This window comes from Phytophthora parasitica, assembly GCF_000247585.1.
Source record: "Phytophthora parasitica INRA-310 unplaced genomic scaffold supercont2.9, whole genome shotgun sequence".
Taxonomy (NCBI): Eukaryota; Oomycota; class Peronosporomycetes; order Peronosporales; family Peronosporaceae; genus Phytophthora; species Phytophthora nicotianae.
The window spans coordinates 111,120-132,772 of NW_008648995.1; the positions used below are offsets into that span (position 1 = coordinate 111,120).

General features: G+C 53.2%; 10 protein-coding genes across 11 annotated transcripts in view; 6 read left to right on the forward strand and 4 right to left on the reverse strand.

The window, feature by feature from the left end:
• PPTG_21824 (hypothetical protein) overlaps positions 1 to 1,514 on the reverse strand; it is a gene marked incomplete at its 3' end in the record, with an annotated part of 6,551 nt that extends 5,037 nt beyond the window's left edge. The window contains exons 1-2 of the mRNA XM_008900524.1: positions 1,128 to 1,514; positions 31 to 1,059 (exon numbers count right to left, since the gene is read on the reverse strand). Of these exons, the coding sequence (XP_008898772.1) occupies positions 31 to 1,059; positions 1,128 to 1,260 (1,162 nt within the window). The 5' untranslated portion in view covers positions 1,261 to 1,514. The remainder of the gene's footprint in view (positions 1 to 30; positions 1,060 to 1,127) is intronic.
• A 573-nt stretch (positions 1,515 to 2,087) lies between these two features.
• Positions 2,088 to 5,566, forward strand: PPTG_06139. Of its 2 annotated transcripts, XM_008900028.1 has the most exons (4): positions 2,088 to 2,244; positions 2,313 to 2,478; positions 2,548 to 2,721; positions 2,784 to 5,566. In XM_008900028.1, exons 1-4 carry the CDS (start codon positions 2,170 to 2,172, stop codon positions 5,246 to 5,248), a joined length of 2,880 nt encoding a protein of 959 aa, XP_008898276.1. In that variant the 5' UTR covers positions 2,088 to 2,169; the 3' UTR covers positions 5,249 to 5,566. The 2 variants fall into 2 exon arrangements, with proteins under 2 accessions (XP_008898276.1, XP_008898275.1); XM_008900027.1 differs by lacking the exons at positions 2,088 to 2,244; positions 2,313 to 2,478 and having other exon boundaries at positions 2,496 to 2,721.
• PPTG_06140 (hypothetical protein) lies at positions 5,321 to 5,888 on the reverse strand (the record flags this gene model as incomplete). Its single annotated transcript, XM_008900029.1, has 2 exons — positions 5,321 to 5,488; positions 5,556 to 5,888. 2 exons carry the CDS (start codon positions 5,886 to 5,888, stop codon positions 5,321 to 5,323), a joined length of 501 nt encoding a protein of 166 aa, XP_008898277.1.
• Positions 5,889 to 6,079: 191 nt separating this feature from the next.
• Positions 6,080 to 8,227, forward strand: PPTG_06141 (hypothetical protein; the record flags this gene model as incomplete). The annotated part of the gene is made up of 1 exon (XM_008900030.1): positions 6,080 to 8,227. The coding sequence occupies one exon, from the start codon at positions 6,080 to 6,082 to the stop codon at positions 8,225 to 8,227; it is 2,148 nt and encodes a 715-aa protein (XP_008898278.1).
• A 1,066-nt stretch (positions 8,228 to 9,293) lies between these two features.
• On the forward strand, positions 9,294 to 9,767 carry PPTG_06142 (hypothetical protein; the record flags this gene model as incomplete). Its single annotated transcript, XM_008900031.1, has 1 exon — positions 9,294 to 9,767. The coding sequence occupies one exon, from the start codon at positions 9,294 to 9,296 to the stop codon at positions 9,765 to 9,767; it is 474 nt and encodes a 157-aa protein (XP_008898279.1).
• A 3,561-nt stretch (positions 9,768 to 13,328) lies between these two features.
• PPTG_06143 (hypothetical protein) lies at positions 13,329 to 14,603 on the forward strand. The gene has a single exon (XM_008900032.1). It carries the CDS (start codon positions 13,450 to 13,452, stop codon positions 14,263 to 14,265), a length of 816 nt encoding a protein of 271 aa, XP_008898280.1. The 5' UTR covers positions 13,329 to 13,449; the 3' UTR covers positions 14,266 to 14,603.
• Positions 14,604 to 15,622: 1,019 nt separating this feature from the next.
• Positions 15,623 to 18,131, forward strand: PPTG_06144 (hypothetical protein). The gene has a single exon (XM_008900033.1). The coding sequence runs from the start codon at positions 15,671 to 15,673 to the stop codon at positions 17,030 to 17,032; it is 1,362 nt and encodes a 453-aa protein (XP_008898281.1). The 5' UTR covers positions 15,623 to 15,670; the 3' UTR covers positions 17,033 to 18,131.
• Positions 16,149 to 18,327, reverse strand: PPTG_06145 (hypothetical protein). The gene has a single exon (XM_008900034.1). The coding sequence runs from the start codon at positions 18,274 to 18,276 to the stop codon at positions 17,161 to 17,163; it is 1,116 nt and encodes a 371-aa protein (XP_008898282.1). The 5' UTR covers positions 18,277 to 18,327; the 3' UTR covers positions 16,149 to 17,160.
• A 12-nt stretch (positions 18,328 to 18,339) lies between these two features.
• On the forward strand, positions 18,340 to 21,384 carry PPTG_06146 (hypothetical protein). The gene is made up of 3 exons (XM_008900035.1): positions 18,340 to 18,709; positions 18,775 to 18,864; positions 18,924 to 21,384. The coding sequence occupies exons 1-3, from the start codon at positions 18,483 to 18,485 to the stop codon at positions 19,981 to 19,983; spliced, it is 1,377 nt and encodes a 458-aa protein (XP_008898283.1). The 5' UTR covers positions 18,340 to 18,482; the 3' UTR covers positions 19,984 to 21,384.
• Positions 20,000 to 21,456, reverse strand: PPTG_06147 (hypothetical protein). Its single transcript, XM_008900036.1, has 2 exons — positions 21,385 to 21,456; positions 20,000 to 21,310 (listed from the first exon to the last, which is right to left on the reverse strand). The coding sequence occupies exons 1-2, from the start codon at positions 21,403 to 21,405 to the stop codon at positions 20,051 to 20,053; spliced, it is 1,281 nt and encodes a 426-aa protein (XP_008898284.1). The 5' UTR covers positions 21,406 to 21,456; the 3' UTR covers positions 20,000 to 20,050.
• Positions 21,457 to 21,653: the final 197 nt, after the last annotated feature.

Sequence of the window (21,653 nt, forward strand, 5' to 3'; positions counted from 1 at the left end):
GGTCGAAGCCCTTGACGGAGCTGAGCACACTAGCAACAGCCACGCCTACACCACTGGAAACCTCGGACGAAGACTCAGCACGAGCAGACTTGGGGAAGTCGTTGCTGCTGCTCTTACTAGCACCAAATACCTTCTGACTAATCTTCCAGAGAAGCTTAGCAGTGTGGCCTTCTTCACCATCCAAGAACTCGTACTTGCCAGTGGAGATATTTGCGCTCAATCCATTGGCATACACCCACGTTTTCTCAGTCGTAGAGTAGATTGGCGTACGGTCTTGGATCGAGTCCATTGCACCAACGAAAATCTCTCCACTACCGTCCTCCTTCCTCGAGTCAGCCTGAGTTGGGGTCAGGTATCGCAAGATCAAAGCCGTCGCGAATGCCATGAACACACTAGGACGGTAATTCTTATCTTTAGTCACATTGGCTTCCACATTGCTGAATAGTCTGACCCCGTACTTGAGCATGGCATTCTGACCGACCCAGAAGTTGTCAAGGCCAAAGTGTTTGTGCTCCACACGAGCCATCCACTCGTCGTATGTGTGTTGAACCTCCTGTTTACTGATACCACGCAGCTCGAGTGATGGCGCGATGTCCTTGGCGTACAGGAGATCTAGGTACTGACGGATCTCCGGATACTTCAATACATCGCACGTGGTCTTCACGCGTGTGAGGGCCAACAGATACACCATAGCAGTGTGTACTGCATTAGCGATACTCAGTTTCAGTAGGTGATCTTGCTCCAATTGACCCGCAGTTGTACGGATGTGTACACCCGGTAGAGAACTCAGCTTTTTGGCATCCAAGACGCCGTTGAGATCTTCGATCACCAGTGTTTTGGTCGGCCAAGGCTCCGTTAACGGCACCAGCGAGTCACCAGCTCGGTGGGACGTTAAGCGGTCTACCATCGTGTTGTGGAGATGCACGTTGGACTCCACATAGGCTCGGAACGGAACCAGATCACTGGGCTGGCCCTTCCATTCCGTTCCCAGCACCAAGCTCTTGATAGTATCTCCGTTCTTGGGTAGATTGTCAGTATTAATCACCGAGATGATGTTGTCTGTAGTAACAGAACAGTATAAAATATGAGATTCTACCTTCATAATTTCATATTATATATACACGTACTGGGTTGCGTTGTGAAGCAGTTGTAGAGCAGCTCGGTGAGGTCCACGATGGCCGGTCCACCTTTGACGATACCGCTCTCTGTGACACCGAAGCCGATGAACTTGAGCTTGGATAGCTTGGACGGTAGCTGCATGAAAGCTGCACGGCCCTCAGCGTCTCCCAAGGAGCCCACAGCTTCCACCTCGACGATCTCGGTCTGTACACTGCCGTCCTTCTGGATGGTATCCACCTCGTACTTGCCCGCAGCCTTGGCACAGGCTGACGCGAAGCTGGTGCCTCGCGTCTGGGCTACCACCACTGCACTGCCAGCTGCACGCAACGTGGGCACCAGCACACAACGCTACATGAAGGTAAGAGATCCGTTAAAGAGGGAGAGATCATAGAGCGTCGAAACGCACCAAGAAGCGACCGCTGCCAATGCAGATAGCATCGGTCTTATCAGAGAATGATTGTCCTCGTAGTGGTGTGAACATCGTGTTTTGTGTCTTCCTCTTGCGCTTGAGCTTTCAAAACGAAGAATGACCTTCAACCACGATCTCGATCATAGGTCAATCAGATCAGGGATTATAGTCTTGGGAGTGCAGTAAATAGAGGGGATCACCTGGAGTTAAAGACTGCTGACGTACTTGCAGCCTGTTCTGCGTTAAACTGCGGCTGGGATGCTTGTGATTTGCTTTCGTAAAGTGCTGGATGCGGTTGATGAGTGATGGAAGTTGGGGGCTTTGAGCATCATTTCGAAGCTCCCGAGTTAACACTGCAACCACTGCACCACCATGACAAAGCATGGGTCCGCTGTAAACTCTTCCGTAGCGAAAAGATCGTCTTTTGCTTCGTCTTGTTAGGAAATCCCATGATAACCATGTTTCCAGGACTCCGTTCATGACGAGCATCTGCTTCAAACTTCAGCTTCGTCACAAGTCGCAGATGTCGGGTGATCCACGTGTTCACCGATCATGTTTGCAAGGGGCTCTGCTAAAATGCGCCCCCACATAAAGTAAAGTCCTCATTTTCGGATCTCCCACCTTTAGCAGAGACCAAGACCATGTTCACGCCGCTCCAGGGCTCCAACTTCGCCGATAACACACGTGCCGTCTGCATCGGCAGTGGCCGCTTCATGGTACATTATTTTTTTTTGTCAACAATTGCTACATTTTAACAGTTCTCTAACATTGTACGTCTCTATAGCGTGCTGTGCTGGTTCCAGTGTTCCGCGCTCTAGATTCGGGTGTAGTGGTGGCTCAGACTCGTGGCACAAGCTTTGCGTCGGCTTGTGCTGCTACCAAGGGCAAGTACGAGGTGGACACCATTGACTCGGAGGGACATGTGGACACGACCGTCTTCGACCTCGAAGGTACGGCTTTATTAGCTGTTCTACAGTTGATACAACGCTTAAACTTATCTCTATTGTGTTCTTGAACAGCGGTGGGCTCTCTGGGTGTTGCTGAGGGCCGTGCGGCGTTCCTGGAGCTGCCAGACAAGCTGCCACAGCTCAAATACGTGGGCTTCGGCGTCACGGAGGCGGGACTGCAGTCTGGCACCCAAGTGATCAAGGATCTCGCCGAGTTCTTGCAAGCTGCCTTCAAGGCTATCCCAGGTACAGATCTGACGTGTTTACAGCTCTGATCGAGTACATTTTCTCACAAATTATGCTTTTAGACAACGAATTGTCCATTATCAACACGGACAACTTCCCGAACAACGGAGATCACATCAAGAAGCTTGTGCTCGAGCTAGACTGGGTCAAGAGTGATGACTCCTCTGTATTCCGTGGCTATTTGGACTCCAAAGTGCACTTCCATAACACGATGGTGGACCGTATTACGAACCACCGCGCTGGAGACTCATTGGTGCCTCTCACCGAGCCACTACCGGCCAAGGCTATCGCCATTGAAGACTTGAATGGAGCGCTGGATGCTGAACGTCTCCGCAAGATCCTTGGCGTCCACGTACGCACTAACAAGTCGGAGATCGCCAAGGATTATCTACTCAAGTTCTCGCTGGGCAACGCTGTGAACTCGGCCATGGTGTATCTACTGGCACTCTCTCGTCAACGTACAGCCAACCAGTTCCAGAAGTTCCCTATTATCAGCGAGTATCTGGATGCTCTATTCGAGGAGGACATTCTCCCAGCTCTAATTGCTGGCGATGTGGCTGAACAAGAGGCCCGTCAGTTCTACGCCGAGTGGCTGGTGCGTATGAAACACCCTCACTTTGGTCTCGACAACTTCTGGGTCTCTCAGAACGCATTGTTGAGAGTTTACGTGCGTCTCCTGAACTCCGTTAACATCAACGTTTCTCACGATGAGAACTACCGTCCCAGCAAGTTCATGGCGTTTGCTACTGCTGTTGCATTGCGGTTCCTGACCCCGTGGCAGCCTGATTCCAAGCGTGAAGCCTCCACAGTCTTTGTGGGTCAAATGGACCCTATTCAGAACGGCGCACCGATCTTCTCGCTTACGGAGAAGACCTGGAACTACGACACGGGACTCACAGCTAACCTGTCTACTGGTAAGTACGAGTTTGACGATGGTGAGAACGGCCGTGTGGCTCGACTGCTGTGGCGTGCTAGTCAACATGTGCTTGAAGCTAGTAAGAGCAGCAGCAACGACTTCCCCAAGTCTGCTCGTGCTGAGTCTTCGTCCGAGGTTTCCAGTGGTGTAGGCGTGGCTGTTGCTAGTGTGCTCAGCTCCGTCAAGGGCTTCGACCTCACCAACGACGCGTACGCTTCCTTCGCTGCTGACGTCGCCGCTCTCTACCAACGTCTCGTGTCTGGCAAGCAGACAGCGCTGGAAACTCTTGAAGACGTGCTGCGTAACCACCACACTAGCGAGTATCTCGCTACCAAGGAAGAAGTCGCCACTTTTGTGCGTGAAGCTGTCGCGAGTGTCCAGATCGTCGACGTGCACACGCATCTGTTCCCTCCGAGTCATGGCAAACTCATGCTCTGGGGAATCAACGAACTCCTGACCTACCACTACCTCGTGGCTGAGTTCTTACAGACTGCACACATGCAAGTGGAGGAGTTCAACTCGTACTCGAAGGAGAAGCAGGCTGGTCTCATCTGGCAACATTTGTTCGTGGACCGCTCGCCCGTGTCGGAGGCGTGTCGTGGAGTGTTGACGACGCTGCACTTGCTGGGTCTGGACCATCTCGTGGCCAAGCGCGACCTCGCTGCCATTCAGGAATGGTTCAAGCAGCAAGACCCCGACGAGTACGTGGACACGGTCTTCCGTCTGTCTGGACTCAAGTACGCGGTGATGACCAACATTCCGTTCGAACCTGAGGAGGCTCGTCACTGGCTGGGAGATCCGGCGACCAACACTCCTCCGCCTGTGTGGTCTCGCAAGTACTTCCGCTCGGCGTTGCGTGTGGACCAGATCCTACTGGGCGACTGGGCGTCTATCGGTCCGACTCTGGACGTATTCAAGCTGCCGCATACACTGGCAGGTGTCCGCACGTTGCTGGAGAAATGGATCGACATCATGAAACCCGAGTACTTCATGTCGAGTGTCCCCATTTTCTTCGAGTATCCGGATGAGAACGCACCCAAATCTGCTGCTGGCGCTCAGCCGAACGGTGCCGAGTTGTTGCTGCAGGTTTTGTTGCCTCTGGCTGAGGAGAAGAAGCTGCCGATCGCGCTCAAATTCGACAGCGTGCGTCCTATCAACGCTCGCTACGGTGTGGCTGGAGACGGCGTGAAGCCCAGCAACGTGGACATCCTGATCAAACTGTGCAACAATTTCCCGCGCGTCAAGTTCCTGGCCACGTTCTTGTCGCGTGTGAACCAGCATGAGGTGACGGTGACGGCCAACAAGTTCCGCAACTTGCACCTGTACGGCTGCTGGTGGTACTGCAACAACCCGTCGATCATCGAGGAGCTGACACGCATGCGTATCGAGATCCTGGGCACGGCGTTCACGAGTCAGCACTCGGACGCGCGTGTGCTGGACCAGCTCATCTACAAGTGGAGCCACTCGCGCGACGTGATCGGCGAGGTGTTGGTGGACATGTACGAGAAGCTGTTCGCCACGGGCTGGAAGGTGTCCAAGAGCGACATCGAACGCGACGTGCAGCGGCTGTTCGGTCAGAGTTACGAAGACTTCATGGCCAAGGAGATGTAATCCCATGACCAAGACAAACTAGGTGTTGTTTAAACAATGAATTGCATACCATTGAGGCATGATAACAACGCCTTACGCTCCGCTGCGCTCTGCAGAAGGCAGCTTGGCCCATAAGGCGAAGCTCTGCAAGATAATGGACGCCGCGACGGTCACGTTGAGCGAGGCGGTGCCGCCTCCATATTGCGGGATGTAGACAAAGTCATCGCAAATGGCTACTTGCGCCGAGTTCATGCCGCTGCCCTGATACAGTTAGATAAGCATGCGTTAATCGCTGACAACCAGCCAACTCTATCTTAGTTGCACTCACTTCATTGCCCATAATGAAGGCTGTGTCACCGCTGAACGGTTGGTCTGCAATGCTCTTGGCGTCGTGCATGATCTCCACGCCCACAATACGGATACCTCGCTCCTGGCAGAGTGCTCTACAGTCCTTGAGAGTGGCCACACGCGTGACCCGGCAGCTCAAGGAGCTCAAAAATGGCTCCTGCTCTTGCAAGTCGAACTTCTTCTGCCCCACAACGAGTACCTCTTTCACTCCAAAGGCTGACGCGCTCACCAGCATGTTCTTGATGTTCTTGTTCTTCTGCACATTGTTCAAAATGAGGAAGTGGCGCGGGGTAGCTTGAGCACCTTCCTCCATTTTACTCTAATCTCTAAATAAACCTGTTTATCATCATATTTCTAATCTCTCTTTTTGTTCATTCTTTATCATAGGTTTCGGGTGTACCACCTCAAGCTTTAATGCTGAGATGGCTACATTAGTTGCAGTGCACTTGACCAGAGCATAAATAAATCAGACTGCAAGATCCCGTAGCTTGGGCAGGAGACGCAATGGCGATGGCGTCGCCTTTGGGCAGCGGCAGCTCTGTGAGTCGCCGTAGTTCCAGCGACAGTGTGACCAGCAGCGCCTCGTCGCCCACTTCGGGCAGCCACTTCGCCATAGTGGACAAGAAGCGAAAGCTCGCGACGGTTGGCACGCATCAGGCCACGCTGGAGGCCACACGCAAGCGCCGCAGTATTCTCAACGACGACATGGAGGACGAGGACATGGAGGACGCAGTCTGGGCTGTACGCACGCCCAGCAAGCAAATGAGCATCGCCAACCTCATCAGTTCACCACCCACGCCCACTACCAGCGACGACAGCTTCTGGGCAGCCACCTCGGCATTAGCAGACGTGACCATCAAGCCCGAGAAGCTTGAATTGGACGTGGAGATGGCGCAGGAAACTCACAAGCCGCCAGCTTCGTCCTCGAACATTCCGGCAGCGTTCCTGGCCACGCAAGCTTTTGCAAGTCCGAGAGACTTTTTTGTCGCGCCCGTGGTAGCTGGCACAGGTACCGGGACGACCAATGCAGCGACGGAGAAGGCTCATGTGGTCTGCACGCTGTGCCAAGTGACTATGGGCAACAGGGTCTACAGTCTCAAGCGGCATTTGTTTCGCCACCATCCACAGGTCTTCCGTGTTGACAGTCCCGTCAAGAAGGAGTCGCCACTGTCTATGAAGAACCAGGCCATGAAAAACGACCCGGAGATTGCAAGTTGGAGGGCTAATGACCAGCAAGTGGTGCATCTTAAAGACAATTATGGACCTTTGAAGCGCTGCAAGATGTCGGATAATGCGGATAATCCGGCGGAATCTAAGCATAACGACGCCTTTGTGGGCTGGCTGCGCTCCGATGTGATCCCTATGAAGGCTCTGCAGAGTGAACTGTTCCGAGAGTTTTTGTCGCTCGTGAATCCCAAGTTTAAAATGCCACAGGTGGTCGTGCAACCGCAACAGCTACACAAGCTCTCAAATCTCGGGAAAGGAGATAACGCGACAACCAGTCGTTCCATTGGCATGACTGCCGTAGGGTATGCCACAGAGCCACGCTATATGAAGGGTCTGTGTCTGCAAGGCAACGGGCTAGCGCCGCAGTTGATCACTGACCTCCTTGTCCCAACTCCGGCGCCCCATGAAGCGCTGATCGAGGTGTTACGGGCAGGTATTTGCGGGACAGATCTACAGATGATCAATAATTACAAACCGGGCTTCAAAGGTGCGCTAGGCCACGAGTTCGTGGGCATTGTGCGCAAACTTGGCGACCAGTTCGTAAACGACGAACAGACTCAACGGATATGGCTCGGCAAGCGTGTTGTAGGGGAGATCAACATTCCTTGCGACGCGTCCAACTGCGCCACTTGCGCTCGATGTAGTCTAAAGCGCAACCACAGCGGTGACGCATTGTCTCGAGAGGAAATTATGCGGCGCAATCATTGCCCGAACAGATCGTGTTTAGGCATTGTGAGGAAAGATGGCGCCTTCGCTGAGTACATTACGCTGCCACTTGCGAACTTATTTGAGGTACCCGACGGAGTGACGGACTCGCACGCTGTCTTTGCCGAGCCGCTTGCAGCAGCGTGTCGAATCCTGGAGCAACAGGTTATTCAGCCAACCGACAACGTTGTGGTGCTTGGAGATGGCAAACTCGGGCTTATGGTGGCAGAGGTTTTGCATGCAACTGGAGTTGCGAAGGCCATCACTCTCGTGGGAAAGCACCGCGAAAAATTGGCGTTAGCGAAACATTTTGTCAACACAGTCTACACATTGAGCAGTGGCGAAGAGGCCGAGATGGCAACATTGGCAGATCGCATGGCCAACGAAATGGCTCCATTCGATGTGTGCGTCGAGAGCACTGGAACTCCCGGCGGCATCGCGCTGGCAATAAGACTGGTGCGGGAACGCGGCACTGTTGTTATGAAGTCGACATGCTCAACGAAGCGGTCGACGGTGGACGTTAGGGCGGCTCAAAGCAAGCGACTACGAGTCGTGGGATCCCGATGTGGACCCATTCCGTGGGCGCTGCGACTACTACGTGACCGCAAGATCGACGTGCAGAAATATATTCATGGCGTGTACCCGCTGGAGCGAGCCGAGGCAGCATTGGCTCACGCAGCGCAGCGAGGTACACTTAAAATCCAACTCGTTATCAGGTGACGTAACAATTCCACCGAGAACACAAAGAAGGAAGTATCAAAAGAAAACAAGCAACTACGAAGAGAAGCCGCGGGTACAACTCGCACGGTTGAAGTGCGACGATGTGGTGGCAATACATTTGAGAATTTGAATTCCTGTAATTGGGAATGTATTGCTTCAACTTGGAGGTGCCCGTGTTTCAAACTCCGTTTTGCGACGAATGCTGCGACGATGGTGAGCACTCAGACGAGTCTCGTCTCGTCACGAGATGGTTTGACGGTGATTAAGAAGTTTCATGAACGTTCTTTGAGAAAGCTCTCAACTGGTCAAAAGCATGCCACGAACGAGCTCCGTTGAATTCGAACAAACTTGTCGCGCTAGCAACCGCGGCCTAGCTAGTCGGAGGGGATTCGTAGCTGAGACGGCGACCTGGCAGCCATGACGATCCGTCACAAGTACTTCGATAATATCATTGACTTCCAGGAGCTGGAAGCTCGCTATTCCAAGACGATGTACAATAGTTGATACGGATCTTCCAGACACAGCGAGAAGGAACTTTGCTTCAGGTTATGAGGAAGCGGAATGAAAAAAAAAAAGCAGATTGCTTGCTCGACGCAGCAAAGATAACGATTACTGTGTGTTGGTGCCAAACTAAGCTGCTCCACAGTCTCGGTGGAGTGCGTCATGATGGACTCTCACTTCAACGTCGAGCATGTGTTTTTGAGGATCTCAAGTGCAATTGATACATGTACCGTGACAATCCTAGATCGGCAAGATGACTCCTTGTCCCGTTTGCTCTAAAATATTCGCTGTATGCCACGACTGCAGCAAAAAATGGTTCATTCCAGTGGAGCTCCACGATACAGGTGAGTTTGGTGAGTTTGGAGCACCTGCGTGAGACCTCAGTAGACAAACTCGCACTTCATCAAGATCCTAAAGAGCATCTCGGTACCTAGATTACTGCGCAAATCGTCCCAGGCAGGCAGTTAACCATCTTAGTGTTCCAGGGAGGTACCATCGCTATGGTGAGCGGCATCCAGCAGATGGAGAATGTGTCTTCATTCGCACATTTACTCGATAGGAGACAATGGACTTCAACGACCTGTATCTCTTCGTGGGCCCGCCCATGACTCGTGGTCCTCCGCAAGTGCCTCTGCTGCCATCGCTTCTCCCTCCTCCGCCACCACCTGCGCCGTCAATACCGCTGCTTCCTCCAATGCTGCCACGCCCTCCCACGTCGTATTCGAAGAAGACACAGAAGCAGAATATGCGGCTCAAACCATACCACCGTCTCAAGCCAAACCAGCGCAATACGGATACCCAAATACGACCCCAAATGAAGCCTATCGAACCCTGCGAGGGTAATGAACGTGAGATGCAGATGATGATGTCCGAGTTGGAGCTTGAATACCGGACCGCCAAGAGAGACTGGCCAAGCACAACTATCGACACCCGCAGTTTGAACACGTTTGGAGACCCCCAAGCAACCTGGACTACCGTGTTGGAGATGTGTCCGCAATTTTTCGCCGTCGACCCCATCGGAGGAGGCGAGTACTTCTAAGATGACGAACAAAGCGAAAAGGATGAAACCAAGAAGGGAATTAGATACTTAAAATGTATGTATTAATGTATTTACTCATTGCACACTGCGAATCAATCTTTCCCTTGTAGCAGGCGAATACTTGCTGTTCAGTAGAGTCCTATTCGTAGCTCGGGTACCAGAAGCTAGTGGCTCCAATACGAAGTACTACTTCGAAGTATTCTTTCTGTCCTGACGATAACGGCTTAGTGCGCTGATGACTCACACAGCCTATGAGCCATAGAGTCCGTACTTTGGTAACAAGAGCTCGAAAATTTTGAGCTCATTGGCTGCACCACGGGAGAGTACTCTTTGCTGCTAAGTTATCGCCTGTTTGGAGGTTAGTGTGCGCTCAACCACATTTTAATGCATCAGCACAAACGTCAAAGTTTTCTGGGATGGCTTGGTGTCGATTCGACACTGTCGAAGCGTTCCAACTGGATACGAGAGCACTGAGCAAGCCCCCCTCCAAGTTTGGCCTCCAGTTTGAGATTAGAGCTCCATCCATAAGCCCAACGCAGTTCGCGAAGCTAAATCTTGCAGTGGGAGCAGCGATCTCTTCGATGTCATCTTCAGCAGGCCAGATAATTAAGCATCGGATGCCGTTCAGCGTCTTGGTGATGGTCTCCATTCAGCGCTCAACAGCTTCCATTTCAACGTATCAGCGATAGTTTTGCGGACTGTCCGCAGCAGAAGAGAGAAATCTTGCTGCTCGATGCGAATCTCTCGTTCTAGGATGCTCTCAATGCAAGTGAAGCAACGTGTGAGCGTGTGGCGCAGATGTGACTCCGTTTTGGAGGAGATTCGAGGAGTGATTGAAATAGTGAGCAATACATCGTGAATCACGCTGCATCAGCTACTGTTTGGCCGCCGACGTAACGCTAGTTGCTATGCAATCGTCTTGCATCGCTCAACGCGCGGCACTCGCTTGAAAACTGCAGCGAGTGGTACAGCACTCGAGACACGCCAAATATTGCTCGATCGCCGTTGTGTTGCAGGGACAAACGTGTTGAAGCGACAAGCGCAGTGGCCAGAGCGAGAGTTCAGATGCGAGGCATTCGGTGGTCGAGTTGCAAAGGCTCACTTCAACTTGGCCGCAAGGTCTGTCGGCGCAGAGGTCTTCCTGCCAGTGCCGCGAAAGCAGTTGGCCGCCAAGATTGACGAGCGTCGGGCACGGATGGTCTCCAGGGGGGCCGCGTGTCAAGGCTCCGTAGCTCAAGCTGTGCTATAATAGGACTTGCAACTTGCTGCCAGCAAACACGCCAACTAGCACTTGCAAGCGCCCGCCGATGGTGAGACTCGGTGCGCAGGATCGTCGAGACACTCCAAAAGTCCCGTTTGCGCTGATATGCGCCAAGAAGTTTCCAAAACCATGGAATGTCGTGATGACGCACGCGCGTTGGCTGAGGATACTTTTCAGAACAACCAAATGCAACTCGTAAGTCTCATCGAGGTTCTCGTCGTCGCCCTCGCTGACGACAGCGCCCACCGCCCTGAATTCCCACCGCAGCAATCAAGCTTGCAAGGTCGCCTGCGATGACTTCCCCAGCGCGTCGCACGGCGTGCTTGTGCCGTAAGCTCAGCTTGCCGCAGGACTGCCGTCACGGCAGTGCCGTGCCCAAAGCGGCAAATCGTTACGGCAATTGCGCGCTGCCGCGGGGGGGCGCAACTGATCCCGGATCGAAGCCGTGTTAACGCCCGGGCAAAGGCAAGAGGGGGGAGGGACCGCAGCCGCGAAGAGAGGGCAGTCGGCGCGGCAGAGGCCGGGCGCTGGCCGTCGGAGCCGAGGCACACGCGGAGGAGCACCGACGACGCGAATATTTTTGCCCCGGCCCAAGTGGTACCCATGTGTCCCGTCTACGCCCGCATATCTGTGGCGAGCAAAGATCGCGTATCTTTCGTATTTCCTCCGTCATAGTTTTGCCTGGACCTCTGAACGTTCGTCGAGCAATGCCGCGCGAGTCAGCAATAGACGATCAGGGTGGCTAGCGAACTTGGCCAACGACTTTTATTTGCCGCGACGCTTTGCTGGCAGCAGTGCTGCCACGCGTGGCTCTATAACTCTCATCTCCGTCAGAATAAGCTTGCCCACGCCCGTCTCCATCGAACGCGCAAAGCTCGATTTCGCCGGCCAGCTGTTATGATGTCGCCGCTGTGGTGGTCAAGTCACGCATGGGACAGTCATCCGAACGATCGTCCTGCCGTCGGTCGTCGGTCAAGCACTGCGCAGGGCAGCACTGCACCGCTGCCGGGCTAATAACGCTACCAGCTACTGGACCGATATACGCACTTGCAATGAGTACTATACCCGCAGAAGCAAACGGTAGAGCTTAAGTAGTTTCAGCATGAAGCTGCGCGGGAGCGAGCGGCGAGCATCCTTCGTTCTTGTAATAATTTTAGGATGGTGTCCATTATTTTATTGCGTAACGTTATCTGTAGTAATTGATACGAGCATTAATTGCTCGGCTTTTTGCTGACTTCACCGCTGCTTGAGCAGTGAGCTACTACATACATGCACCAACTGTCCAAACCGTAGTTTTGCTTAGAGCTAGTTGATTTCACCTTGGATATACGTATAGACGTACTGAAAGCATCACCACGCTTCTATTTGAACAAGAGAAAAAATACGCAAGCTTTATTCACTACGTGTCGTTTTAAAACAAACTTTGCGCTCAAGAATGCAAGCGTGAACCACGATACGGTGTCGGATAAGTTGCTGTTACATCGATTCAAACGGCCCTAAAACGAAGCAATTTGTAGCGTACCTGTGCTGGGCAGGAGGCTTGAGCTGCTAGGTATTGCTCTTCCTCGTGCAGCAGAAAATATGTGTATACTATATTCTGTCACTGCTACAACAGGAGACAAATTATTCGTAGAGAAGCCCGATATAGTCTCCTCAACTGCCAGTGATGAGTGTGCTACGTGGCCTCAGTAACATATCTATTAATAACAGAAAATCTAAACCAAGAGCGTCTTTGTCTGGTGTCATAATGTATGTAGAGCGAACCCGTTTGGTGGTGCATCAGGAAGTATCCCGCGCGTCTTGAGATCGCTAAACACTCCGTCAAATCTAAAAATTTAAATATCAAAAAGCGATCGGTATTATAAGCAATGCAGAGCTGGCAACGAGCACAACGCTGAAAGATTGTCCTCCATAGAGTGAGTGAAATTACCGGCGTAACCTAAAAAAAACTTGAGACGAAGTAGTCGTTGGAAGATGCCTGCAAGCGCAGCGCCTGCTGAATCTGAAGTCCTGTTGACTTCTTGAAATATTGAGTATAGCAGGTCATTTCCAGCGCTGTGATTGGCCCTCAGCTTCAAGGTTCACCAGCATAGAGCAGGGACGGAGCAGTCATGCTGGCCCGTCTACGTCTCCTTAAACGGCGAGTCAGCCTTCCCAATAACGACCTCCCTTGATTCGAACCCCTTAATGTCAGTCGGAGCCGACCATTTTACGAAACAATTTCTGCTTTGTCAATTCGGTGCAAGCCTTCCTGCGATACGCCGGTCACTAGGGCGGTCACTAAACCGAGGGCTCGCACTTTTCGATCCAAGCAGACGAGGCGGTGCTCCGGGCTGGCTGCTCCGGAGCTCAGTACCGTTGCTGGAAGACGCCGGAGCGGCAACAGGTCCGCGACGCACCTGCGTGTGAAAAATCGCGTCCATGCCAAGCCACTGGTGCCGACGACGGGCAGGTTTCATGCTACGCAGCACGCGGAGGCATTTGCGAATCTGCGTCCAGCCGAACCCCCAGTTTGCCATGGTCATCTCCACGACGTACTCGAGCGGTGAGCTCCTGTCCTCGTTCGCCCGGCACTCGGCCGTCGCCACGCCGACGGGCATGCTGCAGCCCATGCCGCCGCACGTGGCGCACCTGTCCATGCAGCCGCCCTCTGCTGCCATGGTCGACGCGCAGCAGAAGCGCTCGCCGCTGCTCTGCGGCTACCCCAGCAAGAAATGCTGGAGCTGGCGCGTCGAGAAGCGCAATGGCGAGCTACACAAGTTCTGCGAGTACCATCGCCAAAAGGCCAACACGAACCAGCGCCGCATGGAGCAGCGTCGCAAGCAAGGCCGCTCTGCGTCACCACGCACCAAGAACAGTGGCTCGCGCCGCTCGCACAAAGTCTCCGCCGAGGCCAAGCGCGAGGTGGTGATCAAGGCCGAGCGCCCCGCTTCCATCCCCAAGTCGATCTCGCACCCCAAGGCGGTTGTCGTCCCGCCTGTGCTCAACAACGCGGGCAGCCCGCGCGGCATCGACTGCTTCGGTAGCGGCAGCGCCGTCATGGATGACGCCGCCATGTTCTCGTGGATGGACGCGGAGCTGGACATTGGCATCGGAATGGACGCGGCGGTGGACTATATGATGGTGGACACGCCAGTGATCGACATGGAACCGTCCGACACGCCCGTGGACCTGTTCGAGGAGGACCTTTTCTTCCTTGAACACTTCATCGACGAGATTTCGAACAGCACCGTCTAAGGTGTCGCGTCACCCTTCCGTGGCTTCCAGTGTTGGCCACTCTCACCCAACGACCCCGTCCATTTAAGTTAATGAGCGTCTTGCCCGCTCTCCAAGTCGACCACGCGTGGGGTCTACTCCTCCGCCCGCGGCCTGCACATAAAGTCCGTATTTTGAAACAAGTAGCAGAAGTAGAATTGAAAAAAAAGCAAGAAAAGTAACGTAGACGCTGTACAGCAAATGGAAATGCATCGAGTACTATGCATGCGACCAGCGACCCAAGTAGAGCCAAGTAGATTTATTTATTTAGAGAAGGGCCTGAAATATGAAAATGGACTGTGTTTTGCAACTTCCTCAACTGTTAAGTGTGTTTTGTTCATGTTCTCGAGCGAAGAGTTGTGGACACTGTGTCCAGCACAGACTGAAGCGGTATGAAGTCATTGGCGGGCGTTACAACAGCATTTGGAGGGTGTTGCCCCTGCAAGTCTTAAGGGGCCGATACCATCCTTGCTGCAGTCCAGCGAGTTCGTCACTGCCAGCTCCGAAAAAAAAATCACCAAGAACGCGCTAACTTGAGCGTTATTGCACTCGCGATTTACAACTTCACTACTGAAGTATTCAGAATGGTGAAGCTCTTGAGGCTGGTCAAGTATGGATGCAAGGGCGTCGCCACCATCTTGGCCATCGCTGCCCGCGATTCGTGGGGCGACGGGATACTCAGAAAATGCATCTATGTCGTTCCGAGCAACGACGGCGCAGTCACGTTTACGCAGTTACATGGATTTGTACTCAGTCATCCACTTCAACATCGCCCATACAAAAACCCGAGTTGTAGAGCTTGTGATAGACAACAGCATTTTGGCTGCTGGGAACTTCTCGCAGTTCCTGGTGTCGCAGTGCTCTGTCAATATAAAATACACATGAAGAGCAACGCCGTGCGGTGCTAGCACACACATTCAGTCACCACCGAGGTCACAGCGGAAGTACCTACATTGCTTGCATGGCTGCGGCAGCGCGACTACGCAAGCGATGCCAGCTTAGCTTTGCCCCTCCTGCTGCTGCTGCTGCTGCCGCTGAGAGCTCCGTACGCGCCACTGCATGATATCATCGAAACCCGCCCAAGATCGTAACAAGCAAATCCTCGTTTTCGCGGAACAGCATTCGACAATCAGCCATCACATTGCAGTGGTTGTCACCCTTCCGTATCTCGTTTTGACTAAGAAAAACAGAACTCCGACTACCATGACATCCATCCCATTTTTCGAAGCTCGTGCATTGTGACAAGCATGAGCACCAAAACCACGTCACGCCCAGCAAAACGTACGTGCGTGCACCCAAGCAGCCTAATAAGATCCACTGATCCCGTTCTTCCGCTTCGATTCTCACTTGACAACTTGCCACGTTCGACACACTTCACCGATTGCCAATGGAGCCCAGCAACAACACACCGTTAGAGAACACACAGTGGAGCGCCTGCGGGCGTAAACTGCTCAAAGACGGACACAATTTCTTCGTGCGCGGCGTCAACTACGCTCCCACGCCTATTGGCAAACCCGGTCGACTGGACATGCTGGGCGAGCCCACGATCTTCCTGCGCGATCTACAAAATCTACGTCTCATGAACGCCAACGCCGTCAAGACGTACGATTTCTACAGCTACGTAGACCACCAGGCCTACCTAGACGCCGCCTACAACAACAACATGGACCCGGTCTACACTATCTTCTCTATTTGGATTGACCAGTCCATGATGCAGCCCGATCTACCTGAGAGTAGTTCGGAGTTCCAGCACCTAGTGCAGGAATACTACCTCATGGCCAAGCAGACGGGTAACCACCCTGGCGTCATGGGTTACTCCATCGGTGGCGAAATGAACAGCGTCACTGTCATCCAGGACGAATCCTTCTGGAGCAAATTCCATGCCCTTACGAACGCTGTGCGTCGTGGGCTGAAAGAAAATAACAACGCACAAAAGATTATCACCACTACGTTTGTAGATGACGGTGGAGAGACCTTCAGAGCCGGTGAGAAGCACAACGCCGACGTCGATATGTGGGGCTCCAACGTCTACCAGACGGACTACCCTGGATCAGTGATCCCCAAGTTCCAGGCAGTCCCCGGCGGTAAGCCACTGCTCGTGAGTGAGTACGGATACCCGTATGCATCCGATAAGGGCATCGGTAACACTCTGCAGCTCAACTACGTGGCAGATCTGCTGACTCAGCAGACTCTCGCCTTACAGAATAACTTCCAACAAACTGACGGAGTCAACGAGCAAGTCATTGTGGGCGGATTCGTGTTCGAGTACAGTGACGAGTGGTGGAAAGCTGGCAACCCGGATGAACACAACTTGGGGATAGTTAAGAACGGCCAGTTCCCGCTTGGGTACCTGTCGGAAGAGTTCTTTGGACTCTACAGTGCCTCACGTGCTACGTCGGACACGTTGCCCAATGTGCTACGCGCGAGACCGACGGTGTCGATGCTTACGACCATGTGGGGCAATGGATCTTTGACCACAGAGGGAGATATCATCACGGACTGCAGTGAATCTATGATGATCCCTACTACCTCGAACAATGTGGTGCCTGCTGAGAGTACCACGTCGTTCTCAGACTTTATGATGCTGGGTCTGTTCGGTGGCGTATTCTTCTTCCTGCTGGTTGCTATCCGCACACGTGTGCGTCGTATGAAATACCACAAGTTGTCGCCTCGTAAGGTGTCGATACCGCGTTACCAGGCTACCGAGATGTCGCCTCTGAAGCAGAACATCGACCACCAAGTGGTTTAAACTGATTTTTGGAGTTTGAAGTCTTTGTTAGGTGCAAGGACTATGCTGGTAAGCCTAACATGTCTTGAAGTACTTGATAATATATGAAGAAAACAACAGGATAGTCTTCTTCAATCGTGCCAGCTCACTCAACATGATGGCGGCACTGGCGTTCCGGTAAAACGTGACAGTAGCTGAAGAGCGTTGCCATTCGGTGTACGCCAGTCTGCGCACAACAAGCCATCCGTGTCTCCTCCGTTCGGATTCACACACCAGAATATGACACCGCTGACGCCAATCTGCTGCGCGTACTCAGCAAACCGCGACTGCCAGATCCAGTCTTTTGGGTTGTCATGGCGACCACCCCACTCGCCAATCACCAGCGGTACCTCCGACTGCTGCTTGAGATATCCGAAGTGGGTATCCCAGACTCGAGGCATATTAGCTGGAAAGTCCTCTGCATTGAAATAGGGCTGCCACGACACTGCAGGCCCGTACGTGTGTGGGCAATAAACTAGTCGATTGTCCACACATAGCTTTACTGGGTGTTGACCAACAGCTTGTAGATCCTCGCCCCAGAAGCAAGGCATCTCATGTCCAGCATCACAGCTCGTTGTCTGTACCCCCTCCACAAAGATCAGCCAGTGAGAACACACCGTAAGCACCTTCTCAGCTAGTCTCATTGCAGCGAGTCTCCAGTCCGTCTTGATGTCTCCCGAGCCCCAAGTTGCCTCTCCATGAGGCTCATTGTTGAGATCAGCTCCTAGTACGTTCCATTGATTCGCATATCTCGACGCCAGTGTCGTCCACATCTGCTCTACCACAGTTTCCGGACAGCACTGGCTATCGTCATACCACAATGGGGTAATTGCGCCAGCAGGCTGCATCACATGAGCGTCTAGCAGCACCAGTAGATCATGGCGCTCCAGCTCATGGATTACGTAGTCCAGCACGTCCAGGTAGCGCAACTCCCGCCCTTCAAAGGCCTTGAGTAATGCCGTCTCATTGCCCATCTTGTACCTGTCCACCTCGATGTTATTCGCCACTGCAGCCACCGCCAGGGGAATACGAACGAGATTGAAGCCGTTCGAGCGCAGTAGATGCGCCACCGCAGCCAGTGTTGTGGAGTCTGGACCACCCCACAGCCCATGTGGCACACATATGTCGCTCTCCATGCCGAAGAAGCTCGCGCCCTTGAGGAAGAAGGGCTCCCCATCGAGCCACACGTTGCCGCGGGCGGCCTCGAAGCGCAAGCGTGGCGTCATCGTTTGCCAAATCTGATAATGGCTGACGAACTCTCGCTTTAGTAACTAGTCATTCAAAGGAAAACTAACAATACGCTTGATCCTATCATGCAGCTATTGTATCGGACCTGCATATTTTGAAACTATGTAGATTCATAATTTGAAAAGCTGTTGGCTGAAAAAGGGAGGGAGATTTGGCTTCATTTGTCGGATAAGAGTTTTCCACCATGAGCGAGACGGACGCTGCTGCTAAGACGACGGAGGAGGTCGCGCCGCCCGTCGAGACGGAGAAGAAGGCCGAGGAAGCTGTAGAGGAGGTCACGCAGTCGTTGGAGGAGATCTTGGCTCTGGGCCAGGGTCTGGATGACGAGGACTACAAGGCCGAGCTCGAGGTGTTGCAGAATGACCCCAACTCCAACCTCTACTCGGCCGTCACCTTCGAGGAGCTCAACCTGTGCGTAATACACTACTTCACCTATAATATTGCTGTATTTATACCAACGAATACTATGATAACAGGCCGGAACCGCTGCTCAAGGGCGTATACAACATGAAATTCGCCAAGCCGTCCAAGATTCAGTCCGTAGCGCTGCCGCTTATCCTCGCCGAGTAAGTACAAATTCATATATTGTAGAAAAGTATAAGTACTTATACATTACTTGTGGCAGTCCCCCGGAGAACTTGATCGGCCAGGCTCAGAGCGGCAGTGGCAAGACCGCCACTTTTGCGCTGGGTATGCTGTACCGCGTGGACATGAACCTCAAGGCTCCACAGGCTGTCTGTGTGGGTCCCACCCGTGAGTTAGTGCGACAGATTATGGCCGTGGTGAACGCTATGGGTAAGTTCCTTGGCGTGGACACGTTCCTGGCCATCCCCGGCAACGATCTGGCTCGGGGTGAGACTTTGAAGGCACAGGTGATCGTCGGTACCCCCGGCAAGATCGAGGGTATGATCAAGAAGAAACAACTGGACACTCGTAACGTCAAGATCTTCGTACTGGACGAAGCTGACGTCATGGTGGCCGAGGACGGCATGCGCGAACGCTCGGTGTCTATCAAGCGATTCATCAAGAACCGCGCGTGCCAGTACCTGCTCTTCTCGGCCACATACGCTGACGATGTGCGTGATTTCGCCCAGAAAATGGTGCCCGACCACAACATTATCACGGTCAAGAAGGAGAAGCTCACGCTCGACGGCATCAAGCAGTTCTGGATCGACTGCAAGTCCCGCGAGAACAAATTCCAGGTGCTATCGGACATTTTCGCCATCCTGAGCATCGGCAAGTGCGTCATCTTCGTACAACAGCGCGAGACTGCCAAGGAACTGACGCGTCGTATGCGTGAGAAGGGCCATTCGGTCGGTATTTTACACGGCGCCGACATGGCCAAGGAGGTGCGTGACCAGGTCATCGACGAGTTCCGTGCCGGCACGACCAACGTGCTGATCACCACGAACGTTCTGGCTCGTGGTATCGACGTGGCGGGCGTCTCACTTGTCGTCAACTTCGACATCCCGCTGACTCGCGACCACCGTCCCGACCCGGAGACGTATCTGCACCGTATCGGCCGTACCGGTCGCTTTGGCCGCAAGGGCTGTGCTATTAATTTCGTGTACGACAACAAGAGCAAGCAGGACCTCGCAGAGATTGAAGAGTACTACGCACGTCCGATCACTCAGGCCCCTGCAGACGACATTGAGGAACTCGAGAAGCTACTGGCTTGGGAATAAACGCAGAAGTCAAGCAGACAGCGTAGGAAACAAGAACATGTCAGTGTTTTTTTTCTCTATCTGCTCTTTACACACTGAAGAAGTTGAGTTTCTTGTCGTCACCACCAGTGACGAAAGCCACGCCCTCGTTCTGGTTTCTCCAGCTTAGATCAAGGAGTTTGCCTTCGTGTGCACTCACAGTGTGCAGCGGGATTGTACTGCGTGCGTCCCAGACCTTGGCTGTGCCGTCGTAGCTGCCAGACACGAACAGGTGCTCGTTGTTGCTGTCCGGATGCCAATCCACGGAGCTCACCCACTCCTTGTGTGAGCGGAATGTGCGCTGAACGATACTCTCGCCACTCTGTTGAGCACGAGGGTCCCATAGACGAACGCAGTGGTCCGGGTGGGCCGTGAGGATAAGTCCGTTCGCGTTGACACTGAGATCGGACACGGCACGGTTACCGACAAGTGCCTGCGAGCAGGACTGGGTCACAAGGTCCCATAGACGTACGTTGCGGTCGCTGCCGGCAGATACAACCACGTCTTCGTCGTGCTCCGAGGTCTTGGGACGGAACGCTACGCCCGTCACGTAGCTCGTGTGGCCCACCAGCACGATTTCGGCTTCGAGTTGTTGGAAACTCACGGCACCGGCGTCGTCCTCCGTCTTCTTGTGTTTCTTGGCCGAGCGCTGTTCACCTGACTCCTCCGGGGTCTGCCACACACGCACTGTGTTGTCCCAACTGCCAGTAACTACACGCTTACCCAACGCGTGCATCTGCACGGCGTCGACACTGTTCAAGTGGCCGGTAAGAGCTGCCATTGGCGACAATTTGGACAACTTAATCGTGTATCTCCAGAGCTGTGCGAGCTGATCTTTGCCACTGCTGGCAATGATAAACTCTCCACTCTTGCTGGATGCTACACTCACTGCTTTAATGGCGCCCTGGTGAGCCTTCACAGAGGCCTTGCAGTCTCCCTGAGCGTCGTACACACGCAGTACGCCGTCATAGCAACCGGTGACGACCAGTTCGTCATCCAGAGATGCTACAGCACTGACCCAGTCCGGATGGTCACTGCCGTTCTGCTTTTGCGGTTCAGGAAGCGCCTCCACGTACTCGAGTGTGAGCAGAGCCTCCTCTGAGACGCCGTGAGTCTGCAGATACTTGTCCAGCGACGAGCGCAGAAACAAACCGTCGATAAGGAAGTCAAAAGGCCGAGGTGAGTCGCCCGTGGCCAACAGGTGGTTAACCACTTGCGAGAGTCCGCGGCGATTGAGACGCGTAGGCACCGCGAACGGAGTCTCCGTCACGCGGATAGATGCGTCCTTAGTCACGAACTTGACGCGAACCTGTACAGCATTGACACGATGAGATTAGCCGCGATATATACTATTTGCTGTTGAAGGAGTTTCTGCTATCGAACCTGCGGTCCTTCCTCGTCCATTGTTGCAGCGGTGATGAAGGTGTGATGCACAAGTTGACACTTCGAATGCCTCTTGGTTTTGACTGGAGCGCTGGAATTGGAAGAGGAGACATTTGATTGGAGGGATAAAAGTTCAATAAGCATGTTTGATTGGTAAGAATTAGTTTTATGTGCGCACACGAGTTCTTTAGTGGAAATTGAAGAGCCTAGATGAATGACAATATCGTTCAGTTTCAAAAAAAAAAAAAAAATCGTTTCCTTGTCAATGA